Source organism: Eublepharis macularius, chromosome 1 (genome assembly GCF_028583425.1).
Source record: "Eublepharis macularius isolate TG4126 chromosome 1, MPM_Emac_v1.0, whole genome shotgun sequence".
Classification (NCBI taxonomy): Eukaryota; Metazoa; Chordata; class Lepidosauria; order Squamata; family Eublepharidae; genus Eublepharis; species Eublepharis macularius.
Window position 1 is genome coordinate 55,407,965 of NC_072790.1, and position 15,742 is coordinate 55,423,706.

General features: G+C 45.7%; 1 protein-coding gene across 2 annotated transcripts in view; it reads left to right on the forward strand.

Moving 5' to 3' along the window:
- The first annotated feature begins 9,468 nt into the window (after positions 1-9,468).
- PXDN (peroxidasin) overlaps positions 9,469-15,742 on the forward strand; it is a 113,818-nt gene continuing 107,544 nt past the window's right edge. Inside the window, exon 1 of one of the 2 annotated variants that reach the window (XM_054978201.1) lies at positions 9,469-9,816. In XM_054978201.1, coding sequence (XP_054834176.1) covers positions 9,584-9,816 — 233 coding nt within the window. In that variant the 5' untranslated portion in view covers positions 9,469-9,583. The remainder of the gene's footprint in view (positions 9,817-15,742) is intronic. The other variant, XM_054978209.1, reaches the window with a different exon arrangement.

A 15,742-nucleotide genomic window follows, 5' to 3' on the forward strand; every position in this document is an offset into this window, starting at 1 on the left:
AAAAAGTCCCCAGGCCCCGTGCTCAGAGACAAACGATTAAACTGTCTCCAAGCCTCGACCAAAAGACTGAAAGCGCTCAAGGACTGCCTCTGCAAGTCCCCAAGCAAAAGTGCCCAGGAGTAAAGCTTACTGTACTCCCAAGCGGAAAACGCTCAAGAGTTCTACCAACTCTCAAGCGAAAGTGTGCCCAAGAGTCCCACTGACTCCCAAGCGAGGTGTGCCCACGAGTCTGACTTAGAACTCGCAAGCGGAAAGGCGCCCAAGAGTCTAACTTAAAACTCTTAAGCACGGTGCGGCCGGCTGCTGCGGGGCTTCAGGAACCTGGCTTTAGATTCCCAAAGCTAACTGACCAAACGGACTAACAATCCCTTCACGTTTCCTCCGGAGCGGGGATTGAAGCCTAAGTGCTGGCAGGAACGGGGTTTGGACGGACTTAGGAGAGACGGGGGGGGGGCGGAAGAGAATTTTATATGTGCTGCTTCAGGATAAATATATCTATAGAGCCTACTTCTGGGATCCCACCCACATAGACGCGTTTAGGCGGCCCGGAAAGTGGCCAGGAACTTCACCAGTTCAGAGGTCCTCACCCACAGTACACCGGTTATAACGGCTGGAGGGCCTCGCGGTGCACCACAAAAGGCAAGTAGTCCGAAGCTGGCTGAAGGAGGAAATGGGGGAAAAGCCAACCCACAAGATAGAAATGCTCGCTAGAGCCACACACACTCACACTTTTAATTCCCTGAGCTAAATTGCACTCTTTACACAGAGGTCTGGAAAATTTTCCTCTAAGTCAGTTCGCTGAAGACACGCGTGTCGACTCACGTGTATTCACACAAACTGGGTTATGCCCGCATCCTCCACCAGTAAACTGTTACCAGAACTGCTCTTTATTATAATGGGGAATTAGCTATAGCAGTCTGTAACCTTAATATTGAGCGAGGATCATAACCTATGTATACGGAGGTCCCGATCCCAGACACTCTAGTGAAAAAGAGGCAGACAACAAATAAGTTCCAAACACGTGTATTGAGTGTAGCGTATGCCTAGCTTGCACAATCATACAAGGAACACACAAGGTCTAAGAAATACAGAGTAGGAAATACAGAGACATTCGCATTAGCGGGTTCCCAACGATGGTAAGGGAAATACTCACAATCCTGGAGCGAAGCAGAGACACGGCAGCGAGGGTGGCCCAATGCCAGCACTGGGACCACAGACGGACAGCAAGGAGGTCTGGATAGGGAATGGCCGAGGCCACGGACAGCAAGGGGGGGGGGTCTGGATAGGAATGGCCTAAGCACCGAGTGGTCTGAGAGACCAGCTTAAATACCCCAAAACGTACCCTGGGGCTGGTGCTGTACTTGGTGGTTCTCACAGATTAAAACAAAGGGTCTAATGGGCTACTGAATGGCTTGGATGGGCCACTTTGGTAATCAGATTGTGATAAGTGACACCTCAGGAAGAGGGGACAAAAGAGGGAGGGGGAAATCCAAGTGGGCTGAAAGGATGTTCCAGCGGACAGGGCTTGTCCTGATGTCATCAGCTTCTGGAATGCGGAGGTTCCTTTGAGATGCATTCTCTAAGTGCTTGGGATGGTCAGCACTTAGTTCCTTCTCCGGGGCGGCTCCTAAGATATGCAGAGCGGGGCGAGGGGCTCTCGCTGCGGACGTGGTGTGCCCGCTTCGCCGAAATGGCTTCTCAAAGCAGTCTTCTTCCCAGGGTCTTCTGGCTGCCTGAGAACATGGACGCCGGTGGGGCATAGCTGGGGCTGGTTAGCAGGCTGCCCGGTAGCGAGGGCAAGCTCGGCGACCGGCTCGCGGGAGGCTCCAGGCGGGAACTGACCAGGGAGCGCCTAGCCATGCTCGCTGGAGGTTTCCCCGGCTGGCGCCCGGCTGCTAGCAGCGGCTTGGGCCCATATGAGGCAGGCTTCCATGGAGGCAGGGGGAACAGCACACAAAACACAGTCCAAGGCAGGGAACAGGCACGGTCCGTGGCAGATGGCAATGCAGGCACGGGGCACACTTGTAACACAGTCCAAACGCACACTGGGAAGTCCAGATACAGGTCAGGGCAGGGCTGCCCAGTAAGAGAGTCCTTTTGTGCAGTTAACCAAACATGGAGTCAGTAAACTGCACAGTCTATTGCAGCAGCAAAGTAGTAAAACAGCAGACAGGAAACTGGCACGTGTACTAGAGCACACACGTGCAGGGCAGTCTTTGGTGCAGCAGTAAAATAATAACGCAGGAAACTTTGACACAGTTCATGGCAGGCCTTAAAGCAGGGGAGGGGGCCTACTTGGCAACAGATAAAACCTACACATTTTGTAATTGTGATTTTTACCTGATTGTGTATATATAGTAAATTCTGTGCATGGCAACACAACTTCCTTGCCTCCTGCACTCCTGATGCAGTCCCAACCTCCCAACCCCCAATATGCTGCTCCTGGGGCCATGGAGTTGGTAGGCTACAGCACCCCCTTTTGCACATACAGATGTTTTTGATGTGATCTAATTGAAGGGTTTATATCTACACAATTCACTTGGTAGCTGATTTTCTTGAGTCTCAGCAAGAAACACAGGCTATAAATGAAATAAATGGTAGATTTTATTCTATAGCTCTCTGTATTTATTTATTTATTTGACTTCATTTATACCTCGCCTTTTCCCCCAGTGCTGGAGCCAAAGCACATCATTCTCCTCTCCTTCATTTTATCCTCACAACAACCTTGTGAGGCAGGTTAGGCTGAGTGTGTGTGATTGGTCCAAGGTCACCTGTTAGGAGTCATACCCTCCCTCACACTGAAAGAACAACTTATTAATATGGACATATCATAAGCCTTTCCCCCCATGTGCTTCAAGCACCAGATGTGATGCCTGGCTAAGTGGAACGGTTCTCAACTCTGGCTGGAGATGAAAAGATACTGGAATGTGAGTCATGAGGCAAGACTGTTTATCAACCTCACACCCCAGAGATGTCCAAAAATTAAAGCAAAAGAGGTCCTCCAGAAGCTCCTGCTTTATCTCATCCACACCCTTCCAAATCTCCCCTCATCCTCTTTCCCACTCTGGGCTAGTCAGGAACCTGATAAGCCCTTCCCATCCATGTATTGTGTGTCATAATCACTATTTTACCTATAGTTCCTCCCAGATATGCATAATACCTTTCCTAACTTTATTGTCTCACTTCCGGAGACAGCTATTAAGCTATTGCTTTGGGGGCAGAGACATCAGTTTTGCCCCAGGATATGTTTTGCAGTATAATTGGGCTTTTTAGCCATGTACTCAGTGTATGTGTTCTGGACACTTCTATGCACCTTTGGATACATCTGAGCCCCTCGTCTCTTCTCTCCATGAAGAGCTGGTTGTCTTCGCTACTGCCTCCATGGAACCTTCCTCTTTGAGACTTGTAACTATGGTCCTCCCGGAAACTGCCTTCCCACTCCCTCACTGGTTCTCTAGTTAGCTCTGAGTGTGTGCTGTGTGTACTCTGTGTAAGTGCTCTTTTACTGCTTCTTTAATAAAACCCGCTCCTGTTAAACATTCACCTGTTTTATTAGAGAGTCCTCTAAGGGGAACAATTCCAGTATACATCGGTGGAGATGCTAGTTACTCCCTCTTGTTGCGTCTCCTTGCATGCTAATTTCCCCAGCCCGCAAGGAGACCCTCTTTAGGGTAACAACCCAGCAAGCTTTCATGGCAGAAGGGGTTTTTGAACCTGGGTGTCTCAGCTCCTAGTTCTCTACTCTTACCATTACGCCATACTGACTCTGTAGAGCATAAGAGAAAAAGTGTGTAGAAATATAACATTAATAATAACATTTGATTTATATACTGCCCTTCATAACAACTTAATGTCATGCTCAGAGCAGTTTACAAAGTGTGTTATTATTATCCCCACAACAATCACCTTGTGAGTTGGGTGGGGCTGAGAGAGCTCTGAGAGAGCTGTGACTGACCCAAGGTCACCCAGCTGGCTTCAAGTGGAGGAGTGGGGAATCAAACCCAGTTCTCCAGATTAGAGTTCTCCTGGTCTTAACAACAACATCAAACTGGTGTACAAATCATACAAGCAGAGAATATTTATTAAAATGCTTATCAACTGCTTTTCTCAAAAAGTCTCAACAATATAAAGTAAAAATGCAAAATATATAAAATCTAAATACCAGAACTTTAACCACCACCACAGTTAAATAGTCAAGGATAACTGTGCAACTATATCCGTGATGTCCCACTTCAGAAAGTACAGGCACCTCTTTCAGCCAGTGGACTTGGGTTCTTAACCAGAACCTCTTTTTTAAAGGAAAAAAACCACTGAGTAATACAGACATTTGAACTTCAGGATTTGCCTAAAAAATCTTTTTCCTTATCACTAACAAGCCAAGCAAATCTGAAATCAAGAGGCCAGGTTTTCACATTGGAATATGTCACTTCTGGGCAACTGTTGTCAAGAAACTGGCCTCTCTTAGTCCATTTCTTGGCTTTTCAAAACTTTGGTTCAGGCTTTTCGGGCATAGTCAGGCGCAGAAAGAGAATTCTCTGGAAATTAACAGAGCTCTGAGCGAGTAGTTCTCAGAGAGATAAGAGAAACACAGGTGTGGATGAGATCATTGGATCAGAGAGTTTCAAGGCCATAGACCAGATACTCATTGGGGTAGCATTAAACATAGTTTTGCAGATCTAATTTCATGTACATTGAAAATAAAATGGCCAATTTTGCACCGCTCTTGTATTAGGGTTGCCAGGCCCCCTCAATCTCCTGGTGGGGGACAGGGGCCTGGCACTTACCTTTGGGGAGGGGGTGCACATGCGCGGAGCACGCGTACCCACCCCACAGGTGTGATGACGTCACTTTGGAGATGACATCATCGCATGGCTGGGTGCTGCAGAACGCACCTAAAACGGGCTGTTTGCTGTGGATCGGGCCCAGTTTTGAGGCGCTGCGGAGCGCAGGAGCATTCCTGCGCTGTGGAGCGCAGGAGCATTCCTGCACTCCGCAGCGCCTCAAAACGGGCCCAGTCCACAGCAGAATGGGCCCGTTATGGGCACTGCAGAGTGAAGGAGCATTCCTGGGCTCTGCAGTGCCTCAAAAACGGGCCTGATTCACGCCGAAATGGGCCCGTTTTGGGGCGCTGTGGAGCGCAGGAGCGCTCTTGCACTCCGCAGTGCTCAAAATGGGCCCAATCTATGGCAAACCGGGCCCGTTTTCAGCAGCTGCGGAGCGCAGGAGCGCTCCTGCACTCCGCAGCAGCCCCGATCCAGGCCAAAAATGGGCCTGACCCGGCGGCTGCATTGCATGGGAGCGCGCTGCGCAGTGGGGGAGTGTGCAAGGAAGGTGCCCCCCCCCACTGCTCAGGTAAGTGGGGGTGGGGGGTGGGGACCAAAAGGGGCTTTCGCTCAGTAGGGCTTCTGCTGAACATTGGGCATCCCATTAGCTGTGCAGATTCAAAAATACATTGATTTTGGCAGCAGCTGCTACCACAGCACAAGGATCTTCACTTTGTCACTGAAACTATATGCAGGAAAATACATTTAAATAATATATTCTGTTTAAAAGGCATCCTGATAAGCAGAGCTTCTGCCGGAAATGTTGAAGAGTTACTATTAAAGTTATGCAAGACCTCAGTCCCTGACATTTTGTGGTTGTCTCCACCTCTTGACAGCCATTTTGTTGTTGGAGTCTTCTTTGTAACCTCCATGTTTAGTTCAAGATTTTTTCTGCGAACAAGGGTACACCTGATATTTGTAGGGGCATATATCCTGTCTTCAAGTGACTCCTAGTCACTCCAGACCATGAAAAGCTTCAACTGCCCATTTCCTCTTTTAAAGAGACATTTTTCTCCAGAATTGTTGGCAACCATAGCTCCAGGCCCCTTTGTTTTTAATGCTTCCCACATTTTTTTGTGATACTAGCATTTCTTTAGTGCCCGTTCCAGCCTGTTTTGTGCTGTTCTGGAAACATTTTAGCAAGGACAGGGTTAATAAAACATTATAGTTCAGTGTTTTCATTTCTAAAATATTGTTCTCCAGTTTCTTTAATGCTTCCCACTGTTTTTTGTGGCACTGGAATTTATTTAGTGCCTGTTCCATGGAGTTCCGGGAGCATTTTGGCAGATAAAGGGTTAATAAAAGCATGATATTTCCATGTTTTCATGTGTAGAATATTGTTCTCTTGTGTCTTTAATCTTTACCACTGTTATTTGTGGTACTAGAATTTCTGTAGTGCCTGTTTCAGCCTGTTTCATGGTGTTCCAGGAGCATTTTGGTAGGGAAAGGGTTAATAAAAGCATGCTAGTTCAGTGTTTTCACTTCTCAAATCTTATTCAGCAGTGTCTTTCATGCTTTCCGCTATTTTTTCTGGTCCTATCATTTCTTCAGTGCCTGTTCTGTAGTGTTCTGGGAACATTTTAGCAGGAAAAGTTTTAATGAAAGCCTGATATTTCCATGTTTTCATTTCTAAAATATTGTTCTCTGATGTCTTTAATGCTTCCCATAGGGTTTTTTGGTGGTACTAGCATTTATTTAGTGCCCATTCCAGCCTGCTCTGTGGTGTTCTGGGGCATTTTGGCAGGGAAAGGGTTAATGAAAGCCTGATATTTCCACATTTCTAAAATATTGTTCTCTTGTGTCTTTAATGCTTCCCGCTGTTTTTTATAGTCCTATAATTTCTTTAGTGCCCATTCCAGCCTATTCCATGGTATTCCGGGAACATTTTGGAAGGGAAAGGAGGTAATAAAAGCATGCCAGTTCAGTGTTTTCACTTCTCAAATCTTGTTCTGCAGTGTCTTTCATGCTTGCCACTGTGTTTTGTGGTCCTAGCATTTCTTTAGTGCCTGTTCCGACCTATTCCATGGTGTTCTGGGAGTATTTTGGAAGGGAAAGGGTTAACGAAAGCCTGCTATTTCCAGGTTTTCATTTCTAGAATACTGTTTTCTTGTGTCTTTAATCCTTCCCACTATTTCTTGTGGTACTAGTGTAATTTCTGCTTGTATGGGTTCTATGGGGCTTAGGAAGCAAACTATCACACAAATTTTAAAAAAAACTTTAACAATTAATACAATGCAACTATATTTTTCTTAACTGAACTCATAAGTGCAACCATACAGAGACTTTAAACCAATAATGTTTTTGAAAAGGATAAACAGTTCAACTTGTCTGATTCCACCAAGTGATAAAGTCCTTTTTCACTATCCTTCAAATCTGAAGCAATTGTAGCCCAGGCTTCTGTCCTGTTCTTGAGGAATTACAGCCCTTATTCAAGGTGATAAGCGCATATTCATTATTATTCAGCTTCCCAGCACCCAGCTTCTTCCTCAGCTGCCTGGCTCTAGTTACTGACTCCGCCGTACTGGGCTAAACCAATTACCTCATTGGGATTACACTAGAGTTTCTTTAGTGCCCTTTCCAGCATGTTCCATGGTATTCCGGGAGCATTTTGGCAAGGAAAGGGTTGATAAAAGTGGGCCCGTTCAGTGTTTTCATTTCTAAAATCTTCTCCAGTGCCTTTAATGCTTCTCACTGTTTCTTGTGGTCCTACAATTTCTTTAGTGCCTCTTCCGACCTGTTCTGTGGTGTTCCGGGAGCATTTTGGCAGGGAAAGCATGATATTTCCATGTTTTCATTTCTAAAATATCATTCTCTGATGTCTTTATTACTTCCCACTGATTTTTGTGGTACTAGCGTTCATTCAGTGCCCATTATGGCCTGTTCCATGGTGTTTCAGGAGCATTTTGGCAGGGAAAGAGTTAATAAAAGCATGATATTTCCATGTTTTCATTTCTAAAATATTGTTCTCTGGTGTCTTTAACACATCCCACTGTTTTGTGTGGTACCACTATTTGTTTAATGCCGGTTTCGGCTTTTACCATAATATTCCGTGGTTTTCTGAGAGCACTTTAGCAGAGTAAGGTGCCATAAAAGCATGCCAGTTCGGTGTTTTCACTTCTAAAATCTTCTTTTCCAGTGCCTTTAATGCTTCCCACTATTTCTTGCGGTCCTCTCATTTCTTTAGTGCCTGTTCCCCGCCTGTCCCGTGGTGTTCCGGGAGCATTTTGGCAGGGAAAGGGTTAACAAAAGCATGATATTTCCATGTTTTCATTTCTAAAATATTGTTCTCTGGTGTCTTTAATGCATCCCACTGTTTTTTTGTGATACCAGTATCTGTTTAATGCCCGTTTCAGCCTGTTCTGGCGTTTACCCCTTCCCTGGCATTAGACATGATCTGGGATTGCATGGTGGCTTTTGGGTGGACCCATGTAAGAATCAAGAGGATCCATGTGGATCCGTGGTTTTTAAGCATGTTTTTGCCCCGTGGCAGTGCCACGAAGTGGTGGGTGCCTGATTTTTTGTGTGACAGTTGTGGCAATAGACATGATATGGGATAGTATGGTGGATTTGGGGTGGCCCCATGTAAGAATCAAGAGAATCAAGATTTGTGATTTTGAACCACGTTTTCGTACTGTGGCGGTGCAATGAAGTGATGGGTGGCTGATTTTTTTGGTGCTGTTTGTGGCAATAGACATGATTTGGAATTGTATAGTGGATTTTGGATGGTCCCATGTAAAAATCATGAAGATCCATGAGGATCCGTGCTTTTTAAATGTGTTTTTGCGCCATGGTGGCACCATGGATTGGTGGGTGTGTGATTGTTTTGATGCTCTCTGTAGTCTAAGACATGATGTATAATATGGTGGCCTTTTTGTTTCATTTCAATATAAAAATCATATGAATTCATGAGGATCCCAACACATTCCACCGTTTTTTTTGTGGTACCACTTCCGGCCCTTTCCAGCCTGTTCCAGCTTTTACCCCTTCTGCAAACCTGAGGCTTTGTTTCTAGGCAGACTTGCCTACCACCTCTGAGCCTAAAAATTAAGAGTCATGTCCACGTGCACTGTAAGGACCAATCTCGTTGGTCTTTAATCTTGCTCTTCTACAGACCAACAGGGCTATCTACCCTGAACGATCTTAAAAGAAATTAAGAAATTCCTAGAAAGCAAGCGCTCTTGTGCGTGAACAAAGCGCCGGAGGCATCGCTCCGCTGTGAGAGAAAGGTGATGTCACTCCCGGCGCGTTAAAAAGCTCTTCCGGCGAGTGCTGAGTTAAACTGCGGTATTTTGTGTCGCCCCATTTCCCTCAGCCAGGTGTGGGTCAGAAAGGGCAGGCAGGGAGACGAAAGTTTCTTTCCCTTGTAGTGCCCCCCCCCCCCCGCTGGCGGGGAAAAGCCGCCGTTCCCACAGCTGCGTGGTTCTTCCGTCCCTCCCTCCCTCCCTCCCTCCGGCGCCGTGACTTTCTCCGGGGAGGGCGGCCAGAGGAGGCGAAACGAGTCCTGCGCTCGCTAGGCTGCAGGACTCGGAGCTGGGAAGAGCGCCGGCCTGAGCGCAGCAGCTGCTGGCTGGGCGGTCCTTCCCCCTCCGTCCCTCTTTCCCCACCCCTCCAAGGCTGCGCCGGGGAGTGGTTCGCTCCTGCAGCCCCGCTCGCCGGCTCCATCTGCAGAGCAAGAGCTGGAGGCGAGGAGCCGGGATCTGGCCGCTCCTGCCATCGCCGCTCCGTCTCCTGCTTCTCGGTCCCCCTGAGCCCTGGGCGGCATGGCCCGGCGCAAAGCAGCCTCTGCTTTCCCGGCGCTTTGCTTCGGGGTCCTGCTGTGGAGCGGCAGCCTCCTGCCCTTGGCTTCCCCGCAGCAGCCGCCGCCGCCCCCGTCGCCGCCTCAGCGGGGGAGCGTGTGGTGCCCAAGCCGCTGCCTCTGCTTCCGCACCACGGTGCGCTGCATGCACCTCATGCTGGAGAGCGTCCCCGCCGTGTCGCCGCAGACCACCATCCTGTAAGTGGGCGGCGGAGCAGTCACGTCCCGAGGCCGGGCTGAGCAGCCTCGGGGGTGGGGGGTGCGGTCGGGGACGGAGGGAGGGGGCTACCTGGCAGTGGCCAAGGGCAGCGAGACCTGCCAGCGCGCTCCTTTGTCTGCCGCCCGCGGGTGCTCGGGTGGGCCCCCCTTCTGGAGCGTCTTTTGTTAGCGCCCCCACCAGCATTTGCGGGTGCGTGTTTTTGTGTTTAAGCAGCTGGCTGCGGTCCACAAACTTGTTAAGCTGGACTGCTCGGATAGATCTACAGCTCAGTTGCGAAGTAGGGTTTAAGTAGACCTGAGCCCCAGGGAATTCATGCAAGTTTTTTTTTTTTAAATGACTCAAATACACTTTAAAAAATTAACCCTCCTTGTGGTTTATCCTCTTAAGCTCAGTACCAAAACATTTCGGCTAACGTTCATTTATGGATCTCGCTGGAGAGCCTTTCAGCGAGAATTCTCTCTGTTCTTCTGACTGCCCCGCAGCTTCAGGACCTTTGTATGGCTTTGTCCTCTTTAGGAATGTAACCACTAGCGTGAGCTGTGTGGCTTTTCCAGCTGGCTGGTCTACCGAGGCCTCTTTGTTATAGAAGCTTTCCATTCATTCTACAGCTCTCTTCAGTTTCCAGGATGTCTGTTTAAAGGTGTTGGGGAATATATTTCGAATGAGCTGGTTGGGGACCCATTATTACTATTTTTGGTTCTTGTCTATGGTATATTTTGGGTAGGGGATTGTGGGTTTATAGATTTTCTTATAGAAAATCCTGGGTGTTCATGTATTGGTTTGATTTTTTTCCCTTGGCTAATTGCAACCACTTCTAAGGGGCTTTTGAATAAGATTCGTATTAACAATTTTAGGTGTGGCAAGCTTCATAAGAAAGAGGGGGTCATTTGGGGATACTTTTCTCTTTGTTTAACTTGTGTAGCCATAAAATATACAATGGAGAGCCTGTGTTGAATTATACCAGTAGAATATAAGCCCCTGATCTCATAAAGATTTATGCACATGCTTCACGTTACAGACTGTTAGCCACAGTGACATCACTGAAAGCATTCACATTGGATAGAAGTCTTCCAGTACACAAACTTAAGCAACTGTAAGGATTAAACACTGTGGCAGGCAGTGAAAAGTGGAATGGAAATTCCTGCTATTGAATGAATGCTCTATGCCACTGTTAGGGGTAGCCAATGTTCATTTGTATAGGATTATTTGAGCGCTGAGCACACTGGTTAATTTGTGATTTGAAGTTGCATATAACTTTGGCTCTTATTTACCTGAGACATAGAAGTAAAGGAAGGACCAAATGTTATGTGTGATTATCTCCTGTGGCAAAGGATGCATAATCCCATAACCTGTTTGATTATGTACTCTCGTGTAGGAGAACTGTATCAAGTTATATTTACTTTTGGATAATCTTTATGTAAGTATCTGCTGGAATTAGACACCGAGAAATACAGTTATGCAGTTGTAATATTGCATATCCTTGAAGCATTGTGATTCTGTGTTATCACAGAAAGAGGTCCCAAAGTATATTTTGAAGTGCCTGGAAAATAAGCTCAAATTCCTAGAAGCCTGCATAAAATCTATAGGAGCCAGCCCAGCGCTGGGGTGAGTAAACATTTAAATTTCCATGCATCCAGGTGGCTTGGATTTTCCAAGCTCTGTCCTTTAGCACGCTTTTTGTTTGTTTCTAAAACAGAACTTTTCAACCCCCTACTTGTAAGTAAGGAACCCTGTACAAATTCACATTGCCAATATATTTGTGGTATTCGTGTTCTTGCATGAGAGTCTTTCCATAGTTGTGATTTTCTGTGTGTGTGACTTAGAGAAGTACTCTTGACGAGAGGGAAAAAAAACTTCTGGCATTCTGAGCCTTAACATGAGTAAATCTGCTGGATGTTAATGGGACTTTCTTCCAGGTAAATGTGCTTAGGATCACAACTTTAATATATAAAATCTCATTTTAGAATTCTCTGTGGATCATAGTGTAAAAATACATGTGAGGCTTTTCAAGGCCTACAGTAATGGCATGCTTTGTCTCAGATTCCACATACTACAAAAAACGAAACTGCAGTTATTTTACCGTTAACGGAATCTTTGGCTTGATGCACCACCTTTTGGCAAGATCTGATGAATCCTGCCAAAGTTATAAAAAAAAGTCACTGACTTGTGCAGGAAGAAGGTCGCTGATCTTTCTTGCATTTGAAAGAAACTGCATTCACAGAGTACTTTTAATATTGATATAGCCTAGGTACATTATGCTATTTCCTATTATTTCATCTTAGGAATGATCCTGAACATGGCTTCATGTTGTGACCTCAGTATAAGAAAGGGGAATTATTTATCCTTGCAGTTGTGTGTGGTGTGGTCTGAATTATGTAGCTTAATCTTAAGAACACTTTTAAGTTAAACAATATCTGTTTTAGCTGCCCTGTGATTCTTCATAAAAGTTAATTAGCTTTCCTGACATACAAAATCCAGTGCAGTCATGTTCCCTTGGCATAGAACAATGATTTTCTAAGGTTATTGAGGTACCATTTGTTTCCATTCTGTATGTTATAGAGGCATTCAGAAACAGAAAATGTTTTTTTTCTTTGCTTGGGTATCTGAAAATCGTCTGTGGTGAAGGCTTATGATCACACAAGTGGTCATGGTATATCTACAGAGGGTTGGATTTCTCCAGTCATTTCTTCACGTCCATGGAGGGGAGATGACTTTTGCTGATTCATGTAAGCCCATCCTTTGGCAGACCTACCACTCCCTCAGGCTGCTCCTGTTTTAGAAGCATTTGGGGTTGCTGCAGGAATGTGTAGGCAGTGGCGCTGGTCTCTCATGATGGAAATCCTTCAGTTAGTGGAGATCTTTAGCAAGATCCAAGCCAAAGGAAATGGAGGACATAAAGGCCCCAAACGTCAACCATTTTCACAGAGAGAAATATGATTATATCAAAAATATCCATTTGTTGTATACAATATGTGAAATATATTAGCATAAAGATATTTGGTAATTGTACAAGGACTTGGAAGGTATCCAAACGCATACTGTTTGGCTGTGAAGAGGGTATCGTTTTCTCACGATGGATGGACGTTGACTATGTCGTACCATCAGTGTACATGTTGCTTTACAAAGTATAAGCAAAATAACAGATCTGTCTATGTACGATTCATTTTTTGCTTGTGTAGATACCTAAAATAAAGAATACCTAGATGCAAATCAACTCATGCTCTTTTTAGAAGCTGAGGATGTTAGCATGTGCCCATGACTTGTGTGCCCATGCAACAAAACACACACAGGGGGGAAAGTGGGATTATGCTTGCTAGAGCCACCTTCCTCCTATGTATGTTTGTGCTAGCATCAACACTGAACCTGTGCCACCTGTAAAGGGTACATGTTAGGCTCTGTCCAACTAATTGGGGACGCTACAGTTCATGGTTAAGTGAACTGAGCCTATGTATGCATGTAAAGTTTGTGCTGATATTAGCCTGACACAGAGTGTGTGTGTGTACATCAGGGTAGGTCTAGCATACATTATACCGCTCTTCCATCTATATACATTGCCTGTATACAAACACATTATGTGTACAGCATGGTATCGTCGTTGGAAAAGAGAGCCCATAACATTAAGAAAAGTGAATACACCTGTTATCTAATGCAGAGGACTCTTAACTTTTAAACCTCTTTATCTTTCTTGCCTGAGCGTGTTATCTTTCTCAGTGCAGTATTCCTATTTGTTAATCTATGGCTTGATGCCATACTTACAGAAAGATTGCATCTTCCCCATTCCAGTGAATGGGAAAAGGTTAATTTGAACTTCCTGCTTTTCGGCAACTCTTTCGAAGCAGCTCAAAATATTAGTGTATAACTGATACAGTTAAAAACACTATAAGCATGAAATAGTGAAATAGCAGAGAGAATTACAAAATCAAAAATCAGTGAATGTTAAAGGTTCTGCAGTGAGTCAACACACTTGGGAAGGAAAAACGTTCACCTAAATAGCATGTAATCACCATCTTTAGAAACAGTGATGAAGCAGACAAGATGTTGGATTAGGTCTCACGGAAGGAGTTGGCAGGACGTGACTTTCCTTTTTCTCAAGGCAGCTTTTTGTCCCCAAAAGTAAACTACCACAGGATGAAGTGCCGCAGTGACAAGGGGAAGTCTAGTATAGTCACCTCTCTTTCTTCCTCTACTGACTCAAGCTAAAGTGGAAGAGGACGGGAGAGTGATTTTTTTACCTGATTCCTGATTGTCACTGTAGCTCCCTATCTTGGGGCACATTTTGCTTATGAGGCTCTCCCAGTACTAAAGGGTTTTTGGACAAATGGCCGGCCAGTTGAGAAAGGGAAGGTGGGTAAAGATCTGCTCTGCCAGTTCTTTCAGTGAACACTTCTGCAGTATCCAGCCCTTTATTTTGGAAGTCCCTGTGCATCTGTGGTAGCATTAATACTTGTGTGTTAGAAAATTTAATAATGACACTGCCATCTTCCTGTAATATGTCATATCCATATGAATAAATAAATAGATATAAAGTGCAGGATTGTAATAGCTATTAAAATTATACAGCAGAAAAGAACACATGGAAGAAGAAACTGGGTTTGGGCCTGCACCTAATTTATGACTTCTGCACATTGAGCATAACTTGTGTATATGCACAGATGCTTGTATATCTTTATGTGTGTAGACTCTAAATGCATGATGTGTACTCTGCAACAATGAAGAGTGCATATTGCGCATTCCTATGTGCCTGGGATATATCTTCTGAGATTATGATCAACATGTGAAAGTCAGGATGTAGGCTTGCCAATCCCCCACCCGGGGCAGGGGATCCCCTGCTCTCACCTCCTCCCCCCCAACCCCACTTACTTGGCTTGCAGGGGGGCACGCCCCCGGAGCTCCCCCCCAGTGGTGCGGCGCACCCCTGGGCAGTGCGGCATGCCCCTGCGCTCCACTGTGGCCCAAACTTACGCCCTGCAACGAGCCTGTTTTGGGCCAAATTGGGCCCGCAGGGAGGGGCGATTCAGCCCTTTGGCAAGTGCAGGAGTGCACGCCAGGCCGCCCTTTGATCCACATGATGACATCACTTCCTGGAAGTGATGTTATCACGCATGCCAGGAGCGTGCGTGCGAGGAGATGCACCAAAGACTTTGAAGGGTAAGTGCCAGGCTCCCATCCCCCCCCCCGGGGGGGACTCAAGGGACCTGATAACTCTATCAGGATGAGGCCAGCAAACACACACATGTTCCTCTTCCACATGTTCATTACTACCCCATGTATACAGGGGTGTATCGCATGTGCTTTCTATTGATAAAGCTTGCTTTTGGCCCTTCCATCTGAGACTACTGCCTTTTCGGTTTTTATTTTTCTGATAAAGAGTGTTTACTTTCCAATGCTGTTATTTATTAGCTGTCTTTCCACCATACGGTTGTCAAGGCAGCTTACAATATAAGCAAACAAGCATCATAATATACGATTTTAAATTGGTTTTTAAAAAATATTTTAAAACTACAGATACATTAAAAATCTTGTCAAAACAAAAGCCATCCTGAATAAAACTGTCTTTAGCTGCCTACTGAAGACTGAAAGTAAGGGAGCCAGGCACACTTCCCTGGGAAGATTGTTCCATAATTGTGGAGCTGCCACCAACAAAACCTTCTATCATATACTTACCAACTGTGCTTCTTTGGTTGATGGGACACTCAGGAAGGCCTCTCCTTGTGACCTTAACTTCTGCGCAGGAATGTATGGGAGAAAGCCCTTGAGATACCCTGTCCCAAGCCATGTGGGGCTTTAAAGGATAGCACCAACATCTTGAATTGGACTTGGGAGTAGATTGGTAGCTGCCGTAATATCAGGGTCTCACGTTCCTGGTAACAGGTCCTGACCAGCAGTCTAGCTACAGCATGCTGT